The sequence below is a fragment of the Cimex lectularius genome, unplaced genomic scaffold, assembly GCF_000648675.2.
Source record: "Cimex lectularius strain Harlan isolate CLEC.00 unplaced genomic scaffold, Clec_2.1 scaffold286, whole genome shotgun sequence".
NCBI lineage: Eukaryota > Metazoa > Arthropoda > Insecta > Hemiptera > Cimicidae > Cimex > Cimex lectularius.
The window spans coordinates 159377-186531 of NW_019392975.1; the positions used below are offsets into that span (position 1 = coordinate 159377).

Below are 27155 nucleotides of genomic sequence, written 5' to 3' on the forward strand. Positions count from 1 at the left end.
TCCGAATAAATAGGTTTATTGAAATTTGGAACATTTGAGTCCCATTTTCTAGCTTGTTTAATCTTATTTTCACTTGTTTGACTGACACTTCGCCCAAAGATCTGAATAATTTCAAGAGTATAATTTGTGAATCTATGTAATAATTTCTTAGTGGAGTGTATTCTTCTTGTGGGGAAAAGACAAGCTGGGATTTTAATTGTATATATTGTTTATCCGACGTTCCGTTCCTCTTCAATGATTCGGAAAAGATGTCAAAGGTAGTGTTATGATGAGCAAGAGCATTATATAAAAATTCACTAGTTTCGTGGTCCGCTTGTCCAGTTAATATCTTTCAATTAATTAAGGTTTTCAGTTGAGATAAAAAAGTCAATGGCATGAGCGGGATTCGAACCCACGATCTTCGGCTTGATACGCCGCTGCTCTACCACTGCCGAAGATCGTGGGTTCGAATCCTGCTTGTGCCATTGACTTTTTTATCTCAACTGAAAACCTTAATTAATTGTATTATATAAAAAGTTGGAAGCCATAGGGACAGATTCTCTTTCCGCCAAAATAGATAATATTAATTTAAATTTATTACAATTTCTTTGCGCTATTGGAAATAATTTTTGTAGAAAATTTATGATAGAATGGGGGTGAAATGATTTGAAAAATGGCAAAGAACGTAACTTATTTTCTAAAGTGTGTGATAAAAAGGTTTTATTTTTATCTTTTTTTGTTATTTTTTGCACGGTTAAGTGCAAAAACTCGATTCGCTAGTGGAACCGTCATGAGTTGCTTGAAGAGCACTGAAATCGGGGAAATCCTGAACATCTGGGTTAGCTAAAAAGGTTGAATTTATGTTTTTTTGGTGTTTGTAAATGTTCATATTTCTGAATGATCTTTGAAATTTCTGTTGGTTGTAAAGAGGATTCGTTTAAGGCTATTTTTAAGTTAGTAGCATTAATGTCTTCTATAATTTTTTCATGAATGTCCGGAGAGGAAGGCAACATAGATTTGCTTCAAGAGGATGGTTCCGAAGTCTGAAATCCCTCCAAAGAAGTAGGAAATTTTTATTGAGCAATATTCCTTATAGCCTCACAAAACTCTGTTTTATTATCCTCTGCACAAAATTTTTCAGCCTCTTGCGTGATAGCATTTAATAAAGTTGTTACTGTACTCTGCCTAATAGCTTCTTGAAGTTCATGTTTTGTGCAACTTTTATAATTGTGAGATAATTTCTTTTTATTTTTACCCATAGTAATTTACTTAAACTATATATAAAACAATAATAAATGGAAATTTTAAAATATGAATATAATGCAAAGTAAAATTTTAACTTCCTAACAAAAAATAATAAATGGAATTTTAGAGAATGAATATAATATAATATAATATTTTAACCGTCTAACAAAAAAATATCTTAAATTTGTAAATAAATAATTAAATTACAAAATATTCAATAATATGAACTTTTTATTTGCACGTGTGAAAGTATTGCTTGCTAACAATATTTATTACGATCTTTGTGATAATTCTCGTTGATATTGTTATAACCAGTACTCATGAATCCAACAAATTATTTTGTTTCTTTCGGGTAAAAATATGTGTTTCTTAGTGATCTGTTGTTTCATAATTTGTTGAAGTCGTGAGGACCGGTCAAGAATGAGGTAGTTTAGAAAAAATACCTTTTTCATTTTTTTCCGACCTTTTGACCTCTGAAGTCTTGATTTCTAGAAATATGATTATCGAAAAAAATTGGGAGTGGCATATAATTTTAAAACTTTGGAGTAGTTTTGTAATAGTTCAACGTCCGATTTCAATTTAAATGGCGCGGGTGAACTTGAGATAATGATAGCCTTATCAGAACTGTAATAATTTTAACAAAGTAAGCCTATTATGAGTCAGCAAGTCAATTTTATTATTTAAAGAAGAAAAATCCATTCTGTGTTCTAATGTTGGATGAAATTGTTTTTTTTTTTTTTTTAATAAAAAAAAAACGAGAACACCAGATGTTATTAGCAAAAGTTAAATCTGTCGAGGAAACCTTTTTTTAAATAAGAATCTGGTATGTTTAATATTTAACAAATTCAATTTAAAAGCTCCTCAAATCAAAAACTCAAAAACATTTTAAAAAATTCCAGGAAATTGGTAAAATAGTTCTGGTTAGTTATTTTTCATTTGTGTTATCAGTTTAACGTTCGAATCGAATCAAGTAAGCCTCGCCTTTGCCAATGGCCGCTTCGGGAAAACGTGCGTTAAATGTCTTCTCGTAAAATTGTAATGTATTGATTTTCGTGTTTGGTTGTGTTTTTTTAATTATTTCCCGTTAAACCGATAAAAATCGAGCCAAGAGGAAAAAAAAATGGGCAATGTTTACGCGAGCAGTGCCAAAAAACCGGCGGATCCGTCGTATACGGTCATGCAGCAAGACCTTTATACCGATTCGGAAAAAGGCGAACATGTCGAAAACCCCGGCTCGATGGAAGAACTGCACAAAAAGTGCAAAGGTGAGTCTGCAAAGGTTTCTTTTTTGAAAGTATATGTTTCTAAATAAATTAAGCTCGATTTATACGGCAAAGCTCAGCTCCCCGGCAAAATGCAATCTATCGCCGGATCCAAAATTCCGAAGTCACATGGTCACGATTTTTTTTTGATTTTTTTTTTTTTAACAAAATTGCTTTATGAAAAAAAATTCAGCTTTAATAAAAACAATTCCAAAAAGAAGAATTTTAATTTTATTTTAAAAAATCGTCTAATAATTAATATTTTCAGTACGTACTATTTGTTAAAAAAAAGTTCTCAGATAGTCTGATTTAAAGGTCACTAGTGCAAATCACATGATTTCAATTACATAAAATTATCAGTAATAACCAACCATCCAACTTATCCATACTTTGCATTAAAAAAATAATCATAATAATGAAATTTATTAACTGATTATACTTGGTTTATCTTTATATAATTTATTTAGTGTCACGAGCAGGATACACATCCTGATCAGTTTCCAGGCGCTGTACTACTTGATCCTTTATTCTTAATTACATTATGGGAAAATTCCCAAGTAGTACAGTCTTAAGGTAGCTCGAGACATGCGGTATTCGCTGAATGCCGTTGCTGCCAAACACTTCTCAAGATGCTCGTCTTGGCACGAGTACACCATGCAGGGTTTGTACAACCAGCCAGTTTGTGAGGTAACAGCAACCACGTATTTGCCAATTCTTCAACATACTAACCAATCATTACGGACAACAGTGAAACTTCCATTGCTGTAGCTGCTGTTTTTTGTCGTGGCTACAAGTCACAAATCTGTCGCAGATTTGCTCCATCTTACTTTCGATCAGTTTCCACGCATTGAAAACCTTCTTCCGATTTTTGTGATTCCGAAGAGAAGCGTTCCAAATTATTGGTTCAGCTTGGTAGAGATCGAGGAACTCCAAGACTTATGTTGGGCCAATCCATTCCTAACTGACAGAACTAAAGCTATGTTCTTTCATTAATACATCTATACTATATATATTATGCAGGGTGGATGACTCGAGGGGTTAAATGCCTGGGTAGACTCGTACCCTATCCCTAAAAGGTCTGGGCTTGGTCAGCTCTCGTATCATAAACCTCTTGGACTTTTTTCACAAACCTCAAGATTTTAGACCATTTAATCTCAGGGAGTGATTTGGTGATTTCTCTCCTTCAAAAGTTTCAAATCTAGTTCTAGTGTACCTATCACACTCAATGAGGTAGTGCCTTGCTGTTTCTTCTTTTATTTTGCAAAAACGGGAAAAGGGATCTGGTAGAATACCCATTACAGAGAGGTGTCTTCTCAGTAGGCAGTGGCCCTTCAGGATACCTATCAGCCTCCTAATTCCCTTCCTTGAATTAGAGAATAGCCATTTCGATTCTGCTGGTTTGATCTCCTTAACAAACTCCTTTGATTGCCCGTGTCCTGGGGATAGATTCCATTCCTTAAGGAATTGTTTCATACCCCAGTTTTTAATACTCTTTCGCTATGCTCATAGAGTGAGGTAATACCGGTTGTGGCCCAACAAACGCAGTATTAGAACCTTCTTCAACCTGGCCAGGCTATCCGCCTCTTCATTGCCATAGTGTCCTTTATGTGCTGGTATCCAAATAAGGGTTACCTTGTTCTCAAACCTTGAAGAGATTCTATTTATAAGATCTACAGTTTCCTCCACCAGTCTAGATATTGACAAATCTTTTTGTAATGACCTAAGACTAGCCTGACTGTCAGAAAAAATTCTAATACCTTTTCCCTTGATTTTATTTTCCATAAGTGTTCTACAACACACATTAATGGCCCAAATTTCTGCCTGAAAAACAGAGGTGTTATTGCTAAGAAGGGAGGAGATGCTGATACTTAATTTAGTACATGGATTCCAGCACCACTTCCTTTACCTTTGATAAGTAACCATCTGTATAGCAGTCTATGTTATGATGGTCATCGTCCACACTATAGTTATATTCACAAGGAGTGACTACTTGAAAGTACTTTTTCCCCGGAGGGGTTTTAACCTTTTTATCGCTAACGCTTAATAATTGGCCGTTAACCTTACTCAATAGTTGTAGGATTTTCGAGTGACCTATGTTATTGCACTTATGATTCCAGCTGCCTTCACTAATTAATCTGTAGCAGCTAATTAGTGCTCTGACCTTAGCCTCTATGTGCAGATGTGTGGTATTGGTTATGATTTCAAGTGCTAGGGTAGGTGTAGTTGAAAATGGTCCTGTCATCATCAAACTGCGTAGTCTACATCTATACTAGATAGGAGTAGTTTATTATTAAAACTTAACAGCAGTGTTGATTGATTACAGTTGATATCCGTACAGTACAGTTGATTACCGAATGTGTGGATGCTTTGAGTTCGGCCACTTAAAAAATATGCACTTTGAAGCAGACAAGGCAACCGAAATTAGCCGAGCATGGCAACAATTGCTCAGCTTTTGGCGAATCCTGCATGTCTGAGCTATCTTTACATAATAGTTCAAGTGCAAAGTTAAAAGTAAATCTGGTCCATAACGCGTTACAGTGTCTACAGTCATCTGTATTAAGATCTATCCTGGCTTAATCCCTCCTTTAGAGAATATTTCCTAAGCACCTTCCTTCACCAATCCTTAAACTCTCATCAACCTCACTCTATTTTCAAGCTACTTCAGTTTAAATCCTCTGTCCACTCTCTTAACACTCGATGGACCAATGACTTATATTTTCCTCGTCATGGTAAGTCCACATTTGCGAGGTCCTTCTTATCTCGAGCCGCAAATCTTTCTTTGCCAATCCGCAAAGCTGCCTCTTACTTCTTTTAAATCCCCCTGTAAATTCAATTGAGTTCTGCTCATGATACTAATTTTTCTACTCAACCGTACTTTTCATAAAAAATAATAAATTAATTAAAGTTAATAGTTAAAACTTTGGTTAATGTGACCAAATAAAACATATAATCTGATTATTATTGATACATCGTGAAAATTGAATATTTTTTACTTTCAAGCTTATCTTCATCCGTGAGACGATGATCTGACCCCAGACCGCTAAAACGCCAGAGTGCGAAATTGTGTACGTAACGAATTTGGCAACTGAAAAAAAAAAAAAAAAAAATGAATTTTATATTCTAATGCGCTGAAATCTAGTATTACTATTAATAGAATATACTAAAAAATTCTCTTGAATGTAGAATTTTGTAATAGTTTATTCAAAACGTTTGTGTGAAAATAATTCACAACAAAATTAGTTCTTCACACTAAAATTACATAATTTTTTCATCCATCTAATTCTTAAAACCACCCTTCTAAAATATTCTTCAAGAGCCTAATGTTGTTACGTAGTTGTTTGTTTCTGGCGTTTAGATTGGGTTCTGTGTTGTTATGCCCTAAGTCAGTGTAAACTCAACTGTTGTATCTTTTTTTTTTTCCAGAGATTTTCCCAGTCAACTTTGAAGGGGCCAAGATAGCGGTGCAAAAGGGCCTGAGCAACCATTTTCAGATATCTCACTCTCTAAATATGAGTTCAATAACTCCGTCAGGCTATCGGTTTGGAGCGACGTACGTTGGAACTCAACAATTCGGCCCAGGGGAAGCTTACCCTGTTCTAGTCGGAGATATCGACCCAGTAGGAAATCTCAATGCCAATATTTACCATAAATTTACTGAAAGCCTAATTACAAGGTTTCAAGCACAAGTAAGTTTTTTATTTAATTTAATGAATTTTTTTTTTAAACTTTATTTGGATAATTTCATTTCTAGGTACAAAGTAGTAATTTTGCATCACAGTTTATAGTCGATTATAAAGGAAAGAGTTATACCACTTCTCTTACTGTTTGTAATCCTGACCCTGTCGCTTGTACAGGTAATTTAACTAGGTTTATTTTTTCGCTTAAAGAAGTTAACGTTTTGTTATTTATTAAGGCGTTTTTGTTGGTCATTATTTACAAAATGTTTATAAAAACATCGACTTGGGGGCTGAAATCGCTTATCAAAGAAGTCAACAAATCCCTGGAAATCAAATCGCTGTTACCTCACTTGCTGGAAGATACACCGGTAAGATATTTCTGTTAAAGAATAAAAAAATAAAAATCCTCTGACAAAATGGATATGATTTTTTATTTGGAAAAAATTTCAGGTGGTGATTTTACTCTTTCTGGCACTGTTGGCTTAACTGGTTTACATTTATGTTACTATCAAAAAGCAAGCAATCAACTACAGCTTGGCGTTGAGTTTGAAACAAATTTTAGAGTTCAAGAGGCGGTAACTTCCGTCGGTTATCAAATAGACATTCCTAAGGCTGATTTAGTATTTAAAGGTAAATATATATTTTATTAAGGAATGAATATAATTTTTGACTTTTTTTTCCATAGGAATGGTAGATTCCAATTGGAATGTTGGAGCAACGCTAGATAAGAAATTGTTCCCTATGCCATTTGCGCTAACCCTGAGTGGGATGTTGAATCACCAGAAGAACCAGTTCCGCTTAGGACTTGGATTTATTATTGGCTGAATAATAATTATTATTATAAGAGACAATCGATTTGTTTTAGCTTTATTAGTTGCAATAATTGTTTACGTTGCAAACCACAGTCCCCTTTTTTCCACTTTGATTTTAATTTCTTTTTACGATGTTAAGATTTCAATGAAATTAAATTAAAAATAAACTTTACAGGAAGAATAATATGTATAATTTAAACCTAATGTGTACATAATATACTACTGATCCCTTCCTGCAAAGATCAATAATTAAATACCATTTCTGTTGGTATAATAGACGACTGTATTTTGTTCTTTAAAATATTTATGTTCGTGTTTTTGTACATATCTAATAAATATAATTTAATGGCATTCATTGCTCAGTTTATTAGTTGGATTAGTTTTCAATTTTTTAATGGTTTTTTTCTGAAATAGAGTAATTTTTTTGTAACGAGTCTGTTATGTGACAAATAGGATTGAATAATTTTAATACACGTTATTCAAAAAGTCTTAGAAATTGAGTGGTATTTATTAACTTTATTTTTTCCACATTTCCCCTTTTTTTCAGGGCTTGGGTACAAAAACTTTATAGTTCCAAAAAAGAAGAATCAAAAAGTCAAATAAACAATTGAAGTAGTATCAATTTTTTTTGTGAGTACATCCCGCATCCAGCAGCCTTGCATTCAAACCTGACACCTTTACCTTACAGTGGTAGCACCATGTCGACGCCACATCTCCAGTGAACTTAGAGATGAAGAAAGGGGCTGGGCTTAGGTTGAGATCGTAGTTGAGGTTAAGGCTTGAGCTACGGTAAAGGTTAGGGTCGAAAACGCCCCCAATGGTTAGACACAGCCCTCATGAATAAAGCCTTGCTTGCATTTAATTTTTACATGATGATAGTGATGGATATGGGGAGGGTTTGTGCCCCAAGCAGCCTTACGAGGCTTATTGTACTTCCTAGTTCCTTATAAACAATGTAACCGACTTGATTCCTAAGAAGTAGAATTTTCATTGATTTTCATTCCCCCTGGGTTTATAAAATTTCTACCCAACCTTGACAATTGGCTGCCAAAATAATAAAATATAAACTCAGTATAACGTTTAGATTTGGTTATTGATTATTTTATGACACTTCTTGGGTTGTGGGTTAGAATCCCGCTTTGACACCTGCTTTTTCATATCAACCAAGACCTTAGATTTCAAGTCCTTTTTTATTTATTTAGAAATCGTGAGATGCGGTCTGGTGTGATGTAGGTTTCAGAAAAACATTTTCTTTATCGTGCCAACGTTTCGATCTTTATTGAGATCATCTTCAGGGCCTGGGATTTACAAACATTGTTTACATATTACAATTACATTTTTGATGTGGAAAAGTGAATTTATACAATGCAAAATATATACGTTATATATATGGATTTTGAAGGGGTGGGGAAGGATGTCGGTATAGAAAAGACATTTTTGTATAAAGCGTCGGCTTCTTTGAGGTGAAAGGATCCTTTTTTATTTTAAACTCTTCACAAATGATTTTTCCTCTTGTTTCCACATGTTAATTTCACACTATTTGCTGTATAATTTATTGACATTAGTATTATTCTTTACACAATTCCCTATTCAACTTATTGGTTGCCAAAATATAGAAATGTTCATAATAAAAAAAAAGTAAACAGCACAACTTTTAAATTTGGTTATTGATTATTTTATGACATTTCTCTATAATTTTAATTAATTTTACTTTTAGTCTAACATATTGGTTGAGATGAGAAAGCAAATGTCACAAGCGGGATTCGTACCCATGACCTTCAGCTAGATGAGTTGATGAAAGTCAACACAACTTTTAAATTTGGTTATTGAATACTTTATGACATTTCTCTATATTATTTTAATTAATTTTACTTTTAGTCTAACATATTGGTTGAGATGAACAAGCAAATGTCACGAGCGGGATTCGTACCCATGACCTTCAGCTAGATGAGGAGTTGGTGTCCAAGCAAATCGAAGGTACGATTCAGTGGAAGGTCGTGGCTTAAAATTCTGCTCATGACACTTGCTTTTACATCTCAACCAAGACCTTAGATTACAAGTATAATTAATAAGGTCAGTTATGATTACTAAATACATATATAGGATTCCTCAAGGCTCACTTCTTGGCCCTGTTTTATTTAAACTCTTCATAAATGATTTTTCCTCTTGTTCCCCCACATGATAATTTTGCACTCTTTTCTATAGAATCTATTGATGATATTTTACACAATTCCCTATCCACCTTTGAAAATTGGTTGCCAGAATATAAAAATGTTCATCATAAAAAAAAGTAAACTTAACACAACTTTTAAATGTGGTTATTGATTATTTTATGACATTTCTCTGTATTATTTTAATTAATTTTACTTTTAGTCTAACATATTGGTTGAGATGAAAAAGCAAGTGTCACAAGTGGGATTCGTACTCATGACCTTCAGCTAGATGAGGAGTTGCAGTCTGAGCAGATTGAAGTTACAATAGCTCGTGGTTAGAGCAGCTGAAGGTCCTGTGTTCGAATCCCATTCATGACACTTGATTTTTCATTTCAACTAAGAACTTGATCCTTTTTTGTTTAAACTCTTCATAAATGATTTTCCCTCTTTGTTTCCCCACATATTAATTTTGCACCTGTGATATGGAATCTATTGATGATTCTTAACAAAATTCTCTATCCAACATTGAAAATTGGTCGCCAAAATAATAAAATGTTCCTCATTTTTTGTTTGTTTTTTTTATTCGGGAATCATTGGGATATTACTAACTTGAAATATTAATGTTTTTTTGGGTCACATAAATCGACCTTCTCAATCGATAATGAACGTGGATTTTTTGCCAACCGGTGCCGATAATGAATTAATAAAGATGGTTAAATTAGAAAAAGGAAAATACCAAATTAAAAGTACATCCAAAATCCTCTCGTCGTTTGAAAATTGTGAAAAGGGGCCGGCTCGCCTCCCGCCAAACGGCCACCCCTTCCACGGCCGCGCTCACCTCGCCGTCCTCTTGCCGTCGCGTCGCCCGTCGAATCCCGATCTGTTATCAGGTTAAGTGGAACCGATTTACTTCCAGGCAACCTTCTTTAAGCAGACTGGTCCCTGGGCCGCCTGCAGACATGTCCGAGGAGAAGGAAGAAGAGACCCTGACCCTGGTCGACTTTCTCGAAGAGGAAAACGAAATCGAACTTACGGTCCAAGATGTCCTAGGACCTTCCGATGACAAAAACTGCACTTACAACTTGGTAAACAACCAGTTTCCCTTTAACATTTCACGTTTTCAACCCCTGGTTAGATATTCTGCCAGGATTCAACCCATGAGACGTCTCACGTCACATAAAATCCAAACCTGAACCTGGAAATCCAATTGACCATAATTTCACATCAAGAAATATTTTGTTTTTTAAATTATTCTAACAATTTATTCTGTATGATGTAGCGATTTTATAGATAAACTGTAATGACAAGTTTCAACATTAGTTCAGAACACTGTCACATATTGAATTCCCATGACCTTTCATCCTCATTTATAAAAAATATCGAATTTAAACCAATATAAAACAGTGCCAATAACAATATTCCAAGTTGAAAAACAGGATTTTTAATTTTTTTTAAATTTAACTTTGTTGCCATACTTGCACAAGAACCAGAAACATTCAGTTTTTTTAAGTACTCTAGGTTCAAAAAGGAAAACTTAATCGTAAACAAATTTTTAGGAATGGGAGATTATTATAAATACAATTTACCTTATTCAATGTTAATGATTATTTGTAGATCGTGAGATGCGGTCTGGTGGACGTAGGTTTTAGAAATACATTTTCTGTATCGTGCCAATATTTAGATCTTTATTGAGATCATCTTCAGACTGCATCTCATGATCTACAAATAATCGTTGACTAATGGTCATGAAACACCACACTTATACAAAGTAATTCACTGTATTTTTCTTGTCATCCAGGTGACGATTGATGTATAAGCGCTGGGTCACTTATTGGGTTGTTTTTTGGGTTTGTGTACTTTTACAAACCTGCGAGTGAAGACGGACCCAAGTGACCCAGTGTCGGCTACGAGTTAACATTTACAACCCATGACATTGAAAAAACAAAAAATATTGAATTTAAACCAATATAAGTCATAGTCAGTAACAATATTCCACTTTGAAAAACAGAATTTTTTAAAAACAACGCACAAAACCCAGAAACATTCACAGTTTTTTTTAATAACTCTAAGTTAAAAGACTAAAACAAAGGGGGACTGCAGTAGCCAAGTGGTTGGTGTGAGAGTCTTTTGGCTCGTAGACCCCGCCTACGTGGATTCGATTCCAAATGTCACCTCTGGCCTTTTTTTCTTGATACCCTTCCCCCATATGCATACACATAACAATTGTCTCTTTGGCTAATATGCATCGATCATAAGGCCATTATTTACAAAAAAAAGTTCAAAAAGAAAAACTACAGTTCAAAAAGTACAGCCTATTCTAACCATATTTTAGAATGAAAAGATGATTATAAATACAATATGCCTTATACAAAGTAATTCACTGTATTTTTCATGTCACCCATGATGATTGTTGAACAGGTGGACAGCCAATGACATTGTAAAAATTCAAAAATATTGAATTTAAACCAATATAAAAACAGGATTTTTTAAAACGTAACCTTGTTGCCATATTTGCACAAGACCTAACAACATTTTTTTTAATTAATTTTTTTTAAAATAATGGTTCAAAAAGGAAAATTTAATCATGAAACAAATTTTTAGGAAGGGAAGATTATTATAAATATAATATACCATACACAAATTAACTGTATTTTTTTTGTCACCAGTGATGTTTGTCGAACGTGTGGACAGTATTGTAAAAATTAAAAATATTGAATTTAAACCAATATAAAACATAGTCAATAACAATATTCCATTTTGAAAACAGGATTTTTAGTGTTTTTTTTTTTAACTTAACCTTGTTGCCATACTTACACAGGACTCAGAAACATTCACAGTTTTGTTTTAATAACTAGGTTCTTAAATGAAAATTTGAATCATAAAAAAATGTTTGAAACCAATTTTTAGGATAGGTAGATTATTATAAATAAATACATTTTACCTTGTACAAAATTAATTAAGGTTTTTAGTTGAGGTAAAAAAGTCAATGTCACGAGCGTGATTCGAACCCACGGTCTTTGGCTAGATACACCGCAGCTTTACCACTGGAGCTATCATGACTTCTATCCACTCGGACACTAACTTCCCATCCCAAACCCACCTTTTGAATTTTCCCTCCTTTTTGCCATTTTTCAAACTCTCTGTGGCCATTTCATTTGTGCCGAGAATCAAATAGATTACACGACATTTGAAAAATGGCAAAAAGGAGGGAAAATTCAAAAGGTGGGGTTAAGATGGGAAGTTGGTGTCCGAGTGGATCGAAGTCACAATATAGCTCCACTGGTAAAGCTGCGGCATATCTAGCTGAAAATCGTGGGTTCGAATCCCGCTCGTAACACTGACTTTTTTTATCTCAACTAAAAACTGAAGATGATCTCAATAAAAGATCGAAACGTTGGCACGATAAAGAAAATGTTTTTCTGAAACCTACATCACACCCGACCGCATCTCACGATATCTGAATAACTATCGATTAACGGTCACTAATCTCTACACACTCAACTAAAAACTTTAATTAATTGAAAGATATTAATTGGTCAAGCGGACACGAAAACTAGTGAACTTGTACAAAGTATTGACTCGTAGACCCCGAGGTCATGGGTTTGATTCCCTCACCTCTGGCCTTTTTTTTCACGATACCCTTCCCCATAATAATCATCTCCTTGGTTAATATGCATCAATCATGTGGCATTATTTAAAAAAACAATTCAAAAAGGAAAACTTGAAACCTATTTAAACAAATTTTTAGAATGAAAAGATGATTATAAATACCATTTACCTTATACAAAGTAATTCACTGTAGTTTACTTGTCACCCAGTTGATGATAGATGAACAGGCACTGGGTTACTTTACAGGTTTGAGTAGTTTGATAAACCCACAAGTGAAGACGGAGCAAAGTGACCCAGTGTCAGCTCAGCATGAGTTCACCGACTCGTGGACCAACAGATGATTATCGAATGGGTGGACAGCCAATGATATAGTAAAAAAATATTGAATTTAAATCAATATAAAGCATAGTCAATAACAATATTATTGAAAAACAGGATTTTTTCTAAATTAACCCCGGTGCCATACTTGCACAAGACCCAGAAACATTCATAGTGTTTTTAATAACACTAAGTGGTGTAAAAATAATAATCGACACTTGTCAACTTTTAAAATGCATCGATGCAAAAGGACACGGTTTGGAGGAGGAAGATTGACACCCCCTCTCAGCAGTTTTAGGGGATAATGGCTAATTATTAGTCGGGTGATATTCATCCTGCGTTTTTTAATCTTTTTATGCAAATCATATGCCATATTTAAGGGATTTTAGTGCATATTATATTGCATATTTGAGTTTTTTTAGTTCATATGGCATATTTGAGGGTTTTTATTATGTATCAATCTGGGCTCTACTCATGATATTTCCCTTCCTGTTGATTGCACAATCAGCCCAAATTGATATATAATAAAAACCCTCAAATATGAACTAAAAAAACTCAAATGTGCAATATAATATGCACTAAAATCCCTTAAATATGCCATATGATTTGCATAAAAAGATTAAAAAACGCAGGATGAATATCACCCGACTAATATTCAGGGTGTTCGGCTACTTCACGGTATTTTTCTTGTCACCCGTGATGATTGTTGAATGGGTGGACAGCCAATGACATTGTCAAAATTAAAAATATTGAATTTAAACCAATATAAAAACAGGATTTTTTTAAACTTAACCTTGTTGTGCCATATTTGCACAAGACCTACAGGTTTTTTTTGTTTTTGTTTTTCTTAAATAACTCTAGGTTCAAAAAGGAAAATTGAATCGTGAAACAAATTTGTAGGAAGGGAAGATTATTATAAATACAATATATCATATATAAAGTAATTTACTGTATTTTTTTTTTTTTGTCACCAGTGATGATTGTTGAACGAGTGGACAGTATTGCAAAATTAAAAATTTTGAATTTAAACCAATATAAAACATAGTCAATAACTCCATTTTGAAAACAGGATTTTTAGTGTTTTTTTAAACTTAATCTTGTTGCCATACTTACACAGGACATTGCGCAATCAACAATATCATGAGTAGAGCCCAGATTGATATATAATAAAAACCCTCAAATAAGCTACATGAACTAAAAAACTCAAATATGCATTATAATATGCACTAAAATCCCTTAAATATGCCATATGATTTGCATATAAAAAATTTAAAAACGCAGGATGAATATCACCCGACTAATATTCAGGGTGTTCGGCTACTTATATTACAAACTTTGCCCATAGATTCTACATTCAAAATGGAACCAAAAAGTCCTAATTAACTATGGTCCTAATCTCAACAGTTACTCCACCTTTTCGGATTTAAGATTTCAGATTTGCTTCAAATAAACAATGATAACTTAAACTAAAAGGTTTTGGACAAATCCGTTAATACCATTGAAAATTACTTAAAATTTCCAATAAGATGTGATCAATACTAAACTTGTAAATGTTTGTGAAATAAGCGTTTTAGTAGCGAGAACTTTGAATTTTTTTTTTTTTTAAGTTGAAAAACCTACTATGGTGATTCTAAACTACTATTTCCAAACCTAGAGGCTAGCAAATTTCAGAAAACGTACTCAAATTAATATCCTTTTTAGTGGTGTAATTTCTTTTTTAATTGCTTTTTTCAAAGATTAAGAAATTGATGGATTGGTAAGGTGGAAAAAAACTTAAAGAAATTTTGAATGAATTTGTTGAACTTTTTTTTCGGTTCAAAGCTGAAATAGTGCAAAGGTTTACTTATTTACCAACATGGCTGAAAATTTGATTAAAGAATTATTGTATTCTCCGGAATAAAAGACTTTTAAGATTTGAAATGTTTTTAGTTATCTATGTGATATCTTGTTAACACTATGGCTACTTTTTCTAACGAAGAATACGCTGTTATACATATAATGCAGCGGCAGTGCGTGGAAAATACATTAGGAAGGGTGGAGAGCATTTTGAATCAAAATTAATTTTTTTCAAATAAATTCATTCAAAATGTCCTTAAGTTTTTTATTTTTATTAATCTTTCCACCGTACCAATCCGTAAACCACGGTTTTTTCTTTTCCTTCATGAATTTCTTCATCTTTGAAAAAAGTAATTAAAAAAGCAATTGCACCACTGAAAATGATATTAAATGGAGTACGTTTTCTGAAATATGCTGGTCTCTAGGCTTGGAAATAGTAGTTTAGAATTACCATAGTAAGTTTTTCAACTTAAAAAAAAATTCAAAGTTCTCGCTACTAAAATGCTTATTTCACGAGGTTTACAAGTTTAGTATTGATCACATCTTATTGGAAATTTAACTTAGTTTTCAATGGTATCAACGGATTTTTTCAAACCTTTTAGTTTTGGAGTTATCATTGTTTATTTAAAGCAGGGTCATGAAATCTTAAAAAGTCAGAAAAAGTGAAATAATTGCAAAACTGCTGATATTTAGACCGTAGTTAATTAGGACTTTTTGGTTCCATTACGAATGTAGAATCTATGGGCAAAGTTTGTAACACGAGTGACCGAACACCCTGTATTATTTGAGTTATAAAAAGTTAATACGATTTATAACTAAAAATACCAATTAATTTTAAAAAATGCAAATTTGAATTAACTTTATTTAAAATAGTTCTAACTTTCTAAATTGAATTTTTTTTAGGGTTATATGGGAAGGCAAGCACTTTATGCTTGTTTAACATGTAATTCTCCAGAAAGCCCAGATTTTAAGTATGCAGGGATATGCCTCGCTTGCAGCTATCACTGTCACGAAGGGCATAATTTAATTGAGCTTTATACCAAAAGGTAAAAGTACATACAAGTTGTACATTCGAATCATGACTAATTCTAATTATACAAATTATTTTGTAGGTTTTTTCGCTGTGACTGTGGCAATAGTAAGTTTGGTGGGAAAAAATGTAATTTAACGCCAGTAAGTTAATTTTTTATTGCTATTTATCAGGAAAATAAAGTTATTTATTTATTTTTTTAAGGAGAAAGATGACGTCAATGACAATAATAACTACAATCAAAATTTTAAGGGTCTTTATTGCACTTGTAGCAGACCCTATCCAGATCCTGAAGCCGAAGACGATTCAGATGTGATGCTGCAATGCATCGTCTGTGAAGATTGGTATCATTCTTCGGTTAGTTACAAGCTCTTATTATTTACAGGGGGAAAAATGGAAATTTTGTAACATGCGGAAAATTTTCAGCATTTAAATAACGAAACACCTCCGGATTGTCAGGATTCTTCTTTTTCCGAATTGATTTGTGAAGGCTGTACTGAAAAATTACCGTTCCTTAATTACTATTTAGATAAATCAGGTACTTTATAAATTATTTATTTTTTTAAATATAATTTTTATATACATTTTTGTTTGTTTTTCAGTTAATACTAAGTTTGAAGGGAAAGATGTTTCATCTAATGAAGAAACAAAGGGTGATGTACCTGTAAGTCTTTAATTTTCATACTTTATAATTGTTCATATTCTTTAAATTGTTTTTGCTTTCTCAGAATGTTGCCAAAGAGGAAACTAAAGTAGATGTTGAAGATACAAGTTTAGAAAAGAATAAAGGTAATTACGACATATAGTTGTAAAATAGCTTTTTATTTATTTATTCATTCATAGTAAATTTGATTAAAATTTCATGTTGTTGTAAAAAAAAAATTAAATTAACAGTAATATGAACCATTTTGTTCATCCTAGCCATCTTCCATGAAATTTTGTAATTCCATCCACCCAGAACTTACCCTTATTTAAGCGAAGAACTTTTGTGTTTTTCTGCTATCCTCAAGTGAAGTAAAGTTTTCAGGCGAATACGACGCCAGTTACAGCATTACCTTGATGGAAAACAATCTTTCAGGAATTGGCCAAAACGGGTTGTTAAGAACTTAAAATTAACAATTTGGAATAAGCTCATAATTCATTCCTTTAGATTCCATCGAATGGACAACATTACTTTCCGTCGCTGTCTTTTCCCCAGGATTTTATTCTCAGAACAAAAGAAAGGTCACACTTTTCACTTTGCCAATTATAAGTTTTTATTGATTAATTTTTAAAAATGGGTCGTTTACATTGCATTTTATGAGGGAATCACAAACGGAGATGCAATTCAATAAATTCTTCTCCAAGAAACATCCAGCTCGCAGACGTATTGAAACGCTTGTATGAGAGTTGAGTGTCTTGTGTTGTTGAGTGTGGTTTATTTGTGACAAAAATGTGTATTTGGTCATCATCATCAATGGTTCAAAGATGATGTGTCTTAAAATCAAAATTTCCACTTCTGAACCTTGCCATGTATAGACGGTGATTTATCCTAAATTACTAGTGGAACAGATTTATATGTGAAAAAAATATGTATATGTATACGCATTTATTTTTTTAACAAAAATGCAAGTAAAAAAGAAAAATATGCAAAATAAAAAGCAATTAATGAATGAATTTTATAACCTAAGGCTACCGCAGTCCCCTGAAATTATAAAATTCATTCTACATATCTCCTTGGCTAATATGCAAAGTTCATAAGGCTATTTAAAAAATGTGAAAAAGTTATAAAATGAAAGTTTAACAATCTTAAAAAAAATTCATGTACATTTTTAAAATTTCAAAAGTAAAATTACATCGATCTGGCCTAAAATATTTGTGTACCATCTAGAATAATGTTCAACATCTATGGATAGAATGGCCCAATTGAAGGCTGCAATTTCATTTGGAGCGAGAGGAATTTTTGCATTTTATTTTATTTTTATTTATTTTTAATTTAAAAAAAATAAAAATAACGGGAATTCACAACAGCAGAGGTCATATCAGCCGGTGGATTCGAACCCAGGACCTTTACCTTACATTGAAATTGTTTTTTTGCAATTTTTACAAATCAAAGTAAAAAGTAGGATGCAATTAAAACTAAATTTTGCCCGAATGTATATATTTCCACCATTTATTTAGCCTTTTCTAGGGCTAGACGTTTTGCCTAGGCGTAATTAATTTTTGAAAAGTTTCTTCATATAACAAAGAATCCACTGAAAATTCAATTTTATATTAAGCTCAGCAATTCTGTATTAAGTGTGGGTGAGACATGTTATGCGAATTAATATACGATAGAAGATATTTCTGTTCCCTTTTTCTCAAAATTTTTTGTTTGCGTCTAAAATCATTAGTTCTCTGAAAAACCTCATGTTTTTTCTATTTTGAATAATTATGTCGTTTATTTTATTAAATACGGGTCAAAATTATAAGATATATATAAATTATAGAAAAAAGTCCTCCAAATTATTTGCTTTTAAATAGTATGAGATATTGCTCTTGTGATCTCTCTTCCCATGGACGTTCTCCTGTCTCTTTGGTTTTTTGATTTTAAAATCAGGAATGTTTCACTCTACCACACGACATCAGGATTTACAAGGATATTTTCAAAGGTGATGAGATGTTCTCTGACAACTACAATGAAACTAGTTGATGATGTCATGTACGAAGTTTATGGAAAATTAGTAACCAGAAAGCAGGGAGTTGTAAGCATCGATGGTTTCAACCCTTCTGCAGAAGAAGCCGACAAGGGCATGTATGAGGCAGTGGAATCTGGAGTCGATGTTATACTCAACCACAGGCTATGTCCACCTACCTCAAGGACTACATGATCGCCAACCTCGAGGAGAACAACCCCAATTTCAAAACGAATATGAATGAAGGAACTCCTCAGAAGGTTCAAGGACCTTCAGTTCTTTACAGGAGAATCTATGGAGGTCGAGGGAATGATTGCTCTTTTGGAATATTGGGATATCAACAACGATAGCGTCCTTGTCCTCATGTTCTTCAAACATGGACTATTAGAAGAAAAGTTTTAAATTTCTCTTAAATAAATAAGAAAAGTAAAAAAACCAATAACACTATGGAGATTGTGGGTATCGTCAACATCACGAAGGGAGTTTAATTCTTCCCCCGCTGCAGAAACTTAAAATAGCCTTTGAAACAAAACACAAACTCCATATTTGAAATTATTTATTACTGATACTTCCAAAAAAAAAATTTTAAGCTTGTTTAAAAAAAATATATTTTATCATTGTAATGCAATTGTTCAAATCAGGTATACTGGGATTTTTCAGTAGTCCTTGTCATTTATAAAGGGAAAAACAGATGCCAAAACCATTGGGAAGAAGACAAAAATTAAATAAATTATTCAGAAATTTATTAGTATGAAATAAAAGTTTCATGGAATGAAAATAAAAGTTTCACAAACGGTGTACGAGGCTCAGAAAAAATATGTGAATAGATATAAATCCGGTCCCTAATCATCACTGTACATAACCCAAATTTTCCTAGCAATCAGGGCTGTGGTTTCCCTGTTGTTGTAATTTAAAATTAAAAAAAAAACCAAATGGTGAAAATGCACTATTTTTTCCTCCATTATTTAAATTAGAAAACACCTTGTAATTTAAATTAGAAAACACCTTGTAAAACACAAGATTTGAACAAAACTGACGAATAAAAGCAAATAATTATATGTAAAATCCTCCAAATTATTTATATTTTATAGTATGAGATATTAAATAAAAGTTTCAAAAACTGTACTAGGCTCAAAANTAAACAATCTGAGTTGTGTTTGCCCGTTGTGGTAATAAAAAAAAATAATAAATGACAAAACTGAACTATTTTTCCTCCATATTTAAATTAGCAAAACACCTTGTAAAAATTCAAGATTTTGAATGAACGATCTTAATTTTCAAAGTGAATCATATTAAGTAAATAAATTCAAAACAAAAAAGGGATAAAAATTGAATTGTTGAAAAATGCTATGAACTTATTTTATAACCAAACTTTTTTCAATTTTGTTATTTAATTTTTAATATTTTGCTTAGATTGTTACCGAAAAACGCACCCTTTGTTGAGAAAGATCAGCAAAGGTGCGACGTTGTGGCCATCGACATTCCGTTCTATTCTTTGCAGTTGCTCTGAATGCTTGGTAAGAAAATTCATCTCTTTTTTTTCTGTTCTAATAGTTTTTTCTTTCTTTTATTTTATTTTATTTTTTTTCTATTAGGAGGAGTACAAAAAGTACAAAGTTCCTTGGATTGCAGATGAGCAGGATACAGCACATGCCTATCAAGAAAAAGGTAAAACAGAAGGAGAGAATTCAGGGGAGAATTCGAGTTATGCTCAAGGGATGAAAGCCCTTCAGAAATTGGATCGATTTAGACAAGTCGAGGCTATTCACAGTAATTATCCTTTTATCGTCATGTTTTTACAAAATTTTATCAATTTTCTTCTTAATTTACAGATTATAATGATCTGAAGTCTCAGTTGCATACTTACCTCGCGGATTTTGTACAGCGCAAACGTGTTGTTAAGGAAGAGGACATTCACGCGTTTTTCGATTACATGCAACAAAGGAAGAAGCGGCGGATCGGAACTCCGCCTTACATGTGTTAAGAATTTTTTTTTCTACTTAAAAGAAAAATATATTGGTGTTGATTGTCGATGTAAATTTCTTAATTTTGTCATTACGATAAGAGGCATAAAACTTGAAATTGTTTATTTATTACTTATTGTAACCGTTTAATGAAATAGTATTAAAAAAAAGTTATAAACATTTCCCATTGTAATAGAAAAACAAATAAAGCCAGTTTTCTTTTTGAACGATTGTTTCTTCTTCCTGCTGTGAAACTGGTACATCCGGATATTCTGACAGTAAAAAATTATAAACGTTTTCCATTCCAAGAGAACAAATATAATAAAGCCAGGTTTTGTTTTTAACCGAGGCAGTGTTTTTTTTAATTTTTTTTTTATCCCACCATGAAAGGGATGTCTAAATTTCTTTTCCCCAGACCAAAGAACACAAAACCGTAAATCCTAGACTCAAGATTATGAAAGCTTGTCATTCCAGGCCAGTACAAGCTCCTGACCATTACGGTTCTGTTGTAGTTTATCAACTGCATACTCCACGAACCTGTAAAATTTATTTTTATAAATACAAATAATTTTTTTGTTTAAATGTGTAATAAATATAAATAGAACATTTGTCCGTTTAATAAGAAGACCAGAAAACTAGTTGATAATTTTTCTTAAGGAGCAAGTTTACAGGGAATTAATTTTTTAAAAAAATTATATAACATTTGGATGAAGAAATTTGAAAAGAAAAAAAAAGATCAGAGCTTTCATTTAAGGTAAAAGTTAAGTTAAACAAGTTTGATTAGGGATGGGGAAAAAAAACAAACATTAATTTAGAAAGTTATGTATCCTGAACATCAACGATCTTGGTCTGCTGAGTCTTAACTGGAATTGTCTGATATTTTGCCATCTTCAGTGGCTCATCTGTGAATAATTACCAAAATTCTGGCAGACAAAACCAGAAATTGCCAGGACGATCAGAGATGTTTGCAAGCTACATCACCTCATAGAATTGATTAAGTTTGGAAATGTAGAAATTTTTCACACAATGCATTTAAAAAAAAAATAATGACGTACAATTAATCGGTATATCGCTGTCAATAGTGTCTAAGAAATCGATTGAATAATTGTAATCGGCTCGCTTCAGCAAATTAGCATCCCATTTGCCCAAAGGCCTCCTGAAATGGCAATAATTATTCAGCACCAGCGCTTCGTCCATTTTAAGCCCACAGAAAGTCTCATTGGGCACGACGTCCCCGTTCGGATGCTTATAGAGAGCCCCTCTGGGCACAACAGCTCCTTCGGCAGTTGCGCTAGCGACAACTGAAGCCAGCCTGTCTTCTTCTTTCAAGACGTAAACCGGTATTTTGAACCATCTTTTTAATTTCTGAAATATAATTGTTTGTCAGTTTAGAAAAAACAAATTGAGTGTATGAAATCGACCTTTGACGCGACGGTGTCACTCCCGGCTTCGTATTCATCACCAGGGATCGGTTTATCATCCATAACATCTACTTGTAACGATTGATCTCCTTGAAATCTAGACGTTATAATCAGTGATAGATAGTTCTCCATGTCTCTTGTTTTTGGAAGCAAAACCCAATCGATGGCATTCTTGCTGTAATTTTTTTTTTCTAACTTTTGGATAGAACAAAGAAATAATATTTTACCTGTAGTAAAAGACGATTCCTTTAAGGATATCTTTAGTGTAGCCGAATGCTATATAATAGTCACAATCCAATCCCAATACTTTGCCCCAAAAATATACTTTTTTGAAGTGGTTGTCATTCTGGAGCAGTGTTAACGATGCGTGCAGCAGACTGAATTTTTCTAGATTGAGCGTGTGCCCACTCATCGCGAACATATCAACAGTCGAATGGAAATATTCAAGATCCATTTTTAAAAATTTTTCTGTTAATGTTTCACTTCAATTATTTTAAATAAAGAAGAAAAAAATCAGCTGCCCTCATGCATTTAACTCCAGATATGATTTTTTGTCATGTAATATTATTCATCTAAAGAAAATTTAAAGTAAATTTTTAATTTTATGCCTTAAGCATTTCCCACTGTAGACCAGAATATCTCATATGCTTTAATCTTGTTTATACAACTTTTGAATTTTTTACTCTCCTTTCAAAATAATCATAATTTAAAAAATAAATGTTTGAAAAAATTTAGAAGAGACAGGCAAGAACACTCAAAATTATATTCACAGTAAAATTTTCTTAAATGAATCCAACTGTTCAGCACATTTGCTTCCATGTAAAATATTTTCGAATAATCCATTTGTCAAATTGATGACATTTTAATTTAGCCATCATTGGTTTAAGGGACAGTTTTAACAGAAATTTGGTCATTACTGATTGTTTTGACGCTTTATACAAACGTTTGCTTCATTTTTTAAAATTGCAAAGTAATATAATAAATTCAAAGTCAAAATCTTTAGAACTGTCCTGATCTCTGATTTTTTAATAGAAAAATATAACATTAAAGGCAGACATCAATTATATAATTTTAAAGGCAACCTGATAGCATTCCTGGACGTTTGTGTGCCTCACCCTGCTTATAACCCTTATGGCTTTTCATTGAATAGGATGAAGTGCCAAAACATGTTTGACTGATCAACCCAGTGAGGATAGACTGGCCAAAATAACCGGAAATGACCAAATTACAGCATCATCAATGTGCATACTAGGAAGAAATTTGTCAAATTTTAACGATGCTTCTGCTGGAACCAACTTTGTGCATTGGTACAATAAAAAGTAAATTACAAATGTAATTTTCTAAGTACATTTATAACTGTCAAATCAACCTTTTATAAGAGAGAAACAAGCAAGAGCAATAATACGATCATTATTTTTGAAAATAGTTCTGTTGGATAAGCCAAATATGTGTTCCGCATCAAAATAGAGTTGCTTTAAATTAACGTATTCAGCCAGATTGATATTGTAATGAAAGTACAATTTTTAATCTGTTAAATCAAACTATTTTTAAGAATGAAACAAGGTAGAAAACTAATACGATCATTATTTTTGATAATTTTTCATTACAATGTAGAATTTTTTTAAAAGAATCAAAATGTTCAGTTTTGTCTGTTGACTGAAAAGCAGCATAATCTGTTAAACCAACCACTATTTAATAGAGAAACAAGCAAGAAAACAAATACAGTCATTACTTTTAAAAATAATTTTTTGGCAAAAACAAATCTGTGGGCTGCTTCAATCTGGCCGATTGATATTGTATTGAAAGTACAATTTTTATTATGTCAAATCAACCTATTTTTAAGGATCAAACAAGGTAGAAAACTAATATGGTCATTATTTTTGATAATTTTTCATTTGCAACTATAAAATCCGTGTTTTATGACAATGCAGAAATTTTTAGAAGAACCAAAATTTCTGTTCTTTGTCTGTTGATTAAAAAGCAGTATAATTTGTTAAAACCAACCACTTTTCAATAGAAAAACAAGCAAGAAAAGTAATACCATCATTATTTTTGATAATTTTTCATTTGCAACTATAAAATCCGTGTTTTATGACAATGCAGAAATTTTTTAGAAGAACCAAAATTTCTGTTCTTTGTCGGTTGATTAAAAAGCAGTATAATTTGTTAAAACCAGCCACTTTTTAATATAAAAACAAGCAAGAAAACTAATACGATCATTATTTTTGATAATTTTTCATTTGCAACTATAAAATCCATGTTCCATGACAATGCAAAAATTTTTTAGAAGAACCAAAATTTCTGTTCTTTGTCGGTTGACTAAAAAGCAGTATAATTTGTTAATACCAGCCACTTTTTAATAGAAAAACAAGCAAGAAAACTAATACGATCATTATTTTTGATAATTTTTCATTTGCAACTATAACATCCGTGTTTTATGACAATGCAAAAATTTTTTAGAATAATCAAAATTTCATTTCATTGTCTGTTGACTAAAAAGCAGTATAATCTGTTAAACCAACCACTTTTTAACAGAAAAACAAGCAAGAAAACTAATACAGTCATTAATTTTGAAGATAGTTCTTTTGGAAAATCAATCAATTGATTTGGAAGATCAAATCTGTGGTCTGCTTCAATGTAAATTTTTCTTTAAATTAAGCAAATTCTTAAGTGTGATATGGTATTGAAAGCATTATAATTTGTAAAATTAACGTCTGCTTAAATTGTTAAGAAGGAAGAATATTAATACAATATTATTTAAGTAATAATTGAAATGGTTGTGTGCTGCTTGCTGGATGGTCTGCATAGAGATCTGTTACTGATTGTTGTTTGATGTCAGCTGTTTTACTCCGAATTAGAATGTCAGCGTTTTCAAACAAATCGAATGAGTGAAAAAATGAAAAATTGAATGTTTTAGTCGGGCTTGGGGAGTGAAGGGGATCCGAGTGGCAAAACATTTTTGTCGGTAGTGTCAATTTTCGAATTCGAATGTGCCGGTCCGTTGCGTAGTTCTACGACCGTCCGTCGGGCCTGCGAACTGGGATCCGTCTCGCCTCGATCTTTCTCGGTCGGCCCTCTCCCTTCCTCCCTCCGCCATATTCCTTTTCTCATCTGTTCCCATTTTCCCAGTCTGGAGATCAGTTATTCCAACGTTGCTGTTTAAGCGAGCCGTTTCCGATTTAGAGTGTCGTTTTATTGTTAATTGCCTAGAGGCGAGTGATAGTTGACAAATTTCCAGTGTTATGAAGTCAGTGCGCATCCGGGTTTAGATTATTCACGACTCGCCCTGAAAAATTTTTTTTCTCTTACTAATACATCGTTTTTTTCCCGATGGCAATGTGATGGAATTCCGTAAGTAAAATTTATTTTATTTTCTATCTTTTCACCCCGACTCTTTATATCGGGACTGTTTTTCCCTTTAGAGTCGGTTTTATCCCGAAGGGGCGACGACGGGCCCATTCCCCGTTCGGTCTAGCCTCGCGTAATATGTAATATTTATTACAAGAGATCTCGCGATTTCTGATAAGGCTTTCTTTTTTATTTTTTTCTCAAAGAAAAAAAAGGGCATTCGGTATGTTTTAAAATCATAAAAATTCACAGGTCTCTTTGGGACATTCATTCTCGAGTTTTATTCGGACACGGCGAAAATCACGACTAATCTCATTTACACCAAATAAATTGAATGTTAACAGAAAAAAAACAATTCAGAACACGTTTTCAAATTTCACACCTTTTTAAAAAACGTAAGAATAAAAAAAAAAATCGAACAAAATTTATAATCAATCGACGTCGACGTACTCGTTAGATTTGAGAGAAGGAAATTACGTGCCGTGGAAATAAGAAAAGTACCCCTTGTCCTTTTTTTTTCTTTTTTCCCTTTTTAAATTTTCGAATTTTTAAGTGATATTTTTTGATGTTCGCAGGTGGCCCATAACAGTGTTCGGATAGCAGGCGTTACGGTCGTAAGATTGCCCGAACTGTCTTTAGGTGAGTCGAACATTAATTGAAACTTGCGATAAAATTGCAACATGTACAAAGTTCACTCGAGAATACATTAATGCACATTTTAAGCCCCTATTAAACTACTCACATCAAACTTTAAACTCGCTATAACGCTTAATTTCGTTTTGTTTGACCTTTTTCGATAATTTAATATCATAAGATTTCGACTTATGTGTAATATAAACGCTGTCTGCACTATGGTCATCACTCAACAAATCCTTCAAGTGAAATTTTACAAAACAATAATTTTTAACAATTTACTTTATATATTTAACTCTTATTACTAATTAAATCGGATTTAACGTCACTATTTGTTAAACTTACAATAAAATATGATATTTAATGTTCATGATCAAGGTGGCTGAGTGTTGCTTCAGTTCATCACCCAGATTAAATTTTACTACATATAACATTAATTACAACTGATGGTTAAATATATCCGAATTAATGTCAGTATTTGAAATATTTTATTAAGTTTTTCAAAATAATAAAGATTATAGTCAGATCTCTTATGCAGAAAATGTTCATGATCAAGGTGTCTTGAGTGTTGCTGTAGTTCATCACTCAGCAAATCTTTTCTGTTAAATTTTACTACATATAATATTATTGAAAACTGATTTTTAAATATATCGGAAATAATGTCAGTATTTGAAATATTTTATGAAGTTTTTCAAAATAATAAAGACTATAGTCAGAACTGTTATATAGAAATTGTTCATGATCAACGTGGCTGAGTGTTGCTGTAATTCATTACTCAGCAAATATTTTCAGTTAATTTTACTACATAGAATTTTAATGAAAACTGATGTTTAAATATATCGGAAATAATGTCAATATTTGAAATATTTTATCAAGTTTTTAAAAAATAATGTGATTACTCAGAGATTAGTCATGTTGGCTGAATGTTGCTGTAGCTCATCACCCAGGCGATTTTCTAGTTGAAATTTTACAAAAACAATAATATTTTTGGACATTAAAGGCATATCACGAATTATATAGGAATCACTGTCACTATTTGATAAATGTACAACAAAATAAAAATGATCTTTAATACAATGTTCTTGATCAAGGTGGCTGAGTATTGCTGTAGTTCATCACTCAGCAAATCTTTTCGGTTAAATTTTACTACATATAACGTTAATGAAAACTGATGTTTAAATATATCGGAAATAATGTCAATATTTGAAATATAT

At 32.4% G+C, this 27155-nt stretch overlaps 4 protein-coding genes and 1 pseudogene across 19 annotated transcripts in view; 4 read left to right on the forward strand and 1 right to left on the reverse strand.

Moving 5' to 3' along the window:
- Window positions 1-1991: 1991 nt before the first annotated feature.
- Window positions 1992-7330, forward strand: LOC106665469 (mitochondrial import receptor subunit TOM40 homolog 1-like). The gene is made up of 6 exons (XM_014391902.1): window positions 1992-2489; window positions 5910-6172; window positions 6238-6340; window positions 6400-6531; window positions 6614-6793; window positions 6849-7330. Exons 1-6 carry the CDS (start codon window positions 2345-2347, stop codon window positions 6986-6988), a joined length of 963 nt encoding a protein of 320 aa, XP_014247388.1. The 5' UTR covers window positions 1992-2344; the 3' UTR covers window positions 6989-7330.
- A 2480-nt stretch (window positions 7331-9810) lies between these two features.
- LOC106665472 (putative E3 ubiquitin-protein ligase UBR7) lies at window positions 9811-20647 on the forward strand. The gene is made up of 10 exons (XM_024229555.1): window positions 9811-10213; window positions 15795-15937; window positions 16004-16064; window positions 16126-16278; window positions 16348-16459; window positions 16524-16585; window positions 16650-16710; window positions 19989-20092; window positions 20171-20345; window positions 20408-20647. Exons 1-10 carry the CDS (start codon window positions 10088-10090, stop codon window positions 20557-20559), a joined length of 1149 nt encoding a protein of 382 aa, XP_024085323.1. The 5' UTR covers window positions 9811-10087; the 3' UTR covers window positions 20560-20647.
- LOC106665451 lies at window positions 17389-19010 on the forward strand (annotated as a pseudogene).
- Window positions 20648-20903: 256 nt separating the features above from the next.
- LOC106665471 (radial spoke head protein 9 homolog) lies at window positions 20904-22644 on the reverse strand. Its single transcript, XM_014391903.2, has 4 exons — window positions 22188-22644; window positions 21961-22135; window positions 21595-21904; window positions 20904-21076 (listed from the first exon to the last, which is right to left on the reverse strand). The coding sequence occupies exons 1-4, from the start codon at window positions 22412-22414 to the stop codon at window positions 20913-20915; spliced, it is 876 nt and encodes a 291-aa protein (XP_014247389.1). The 5' UTR covers window positions 22415-22644; the 3' UTR covers window positions 20904-20912.
- Window positions 22645-24823: 2179 nt separating this feature from the next.
- LOC106665466 (E3 ubiquitin-protein ligase HECTD1) overlaps window positions 24824-27155 on the forward strand; it is a 108633-nt gene continuing 106301 nt past the window's right edge. For 10 of the 16 annotated variants that reach the window (XM_014391884.2, XM_014391883.2, XM_014391891.2 and 7 more), the window contains exons 1-2: window positions 24825-25311; window positions 25884-25947. The gene's annotated coding sequence lies outside the window, so the exon portion shown is untranslated. Of the gene's footprint in view, window positions 25312-25883; window positions 25948-27155 lie in introns of all 16 variants that reach the window. The other 6 variants (XM_014391880.2, XM_014391886.2, XM_014391888.2 and 3 more) reach the window with 1 other exon arrangement.

Excerpts from the sequence above, each read along its gene's own strand:
- LOC106665469 (XM_014391902.1), top strand. The coding sequence starts at position 2,345 with ATGGGCAATGTTTACGCGAGCAGTGCCAAAAAACCGGCGGATCCGTCG. Across the intron at positions 6,173-6,237 it reads TTACAAGGTTTCAAGCACAA|GTACAAAGTAGTAATTTTGC; the intron begins GTAAGTTTTTTA and ends TTTCATTTCTAG. Across the intron at positions 6,532-6,613 it reads ACTTGCTGGAAGATACACCG|GTGGTGATTTTACTCTTTCT; the intron begins GTAAGATATTTC and ends AAAAAATTTCAG.
- LOC106665472 (XM_024229555.1), top strand. The coding sequence starts at position 10,088 with ATGTCCGAGGAGAAGGAAGAAGAGACCCTGACCCTGGTCGACTTTCTC. Across the intron at positions 20,093-20,170 it reads GCAGTTGCTCTGAATGCTTG|GAGGAGTACAAAAAGTACAA; the intron begins GTAAGAAAATTC and ends TTTTTCTATTAG. Across the intron at positions 20,346-20,407 it reads ACAAGTCGAGGCTATTCACA|ATTATAATGATCTGAAGTCT; the intron begins GTAATTATCCTT and ends CTTAATTTACAG.
- LOC106665471 (XM_014391903.2), bottom strand. The coding sequence starts at position 22,414 with ATGGATCTTGAATATTTCCATTCGACTGTTGATATGTTCGCGATGAGT. Across the intron at positions 22,136-22,187 it reads GGAATCGTCTTTTACTACAG|CAAGAATGCCATCGATTGGG; the intron begins GTAAAATATTAT and ends AAAAAATTACAG. Across the intron at positions 21,077-21,594 it reads CAGCGATATACCGATTAATT|GTTCGTGGAGTATGCAGTTG; the intron begins GTACGTCATTAT and ends TAAATTTTACAG.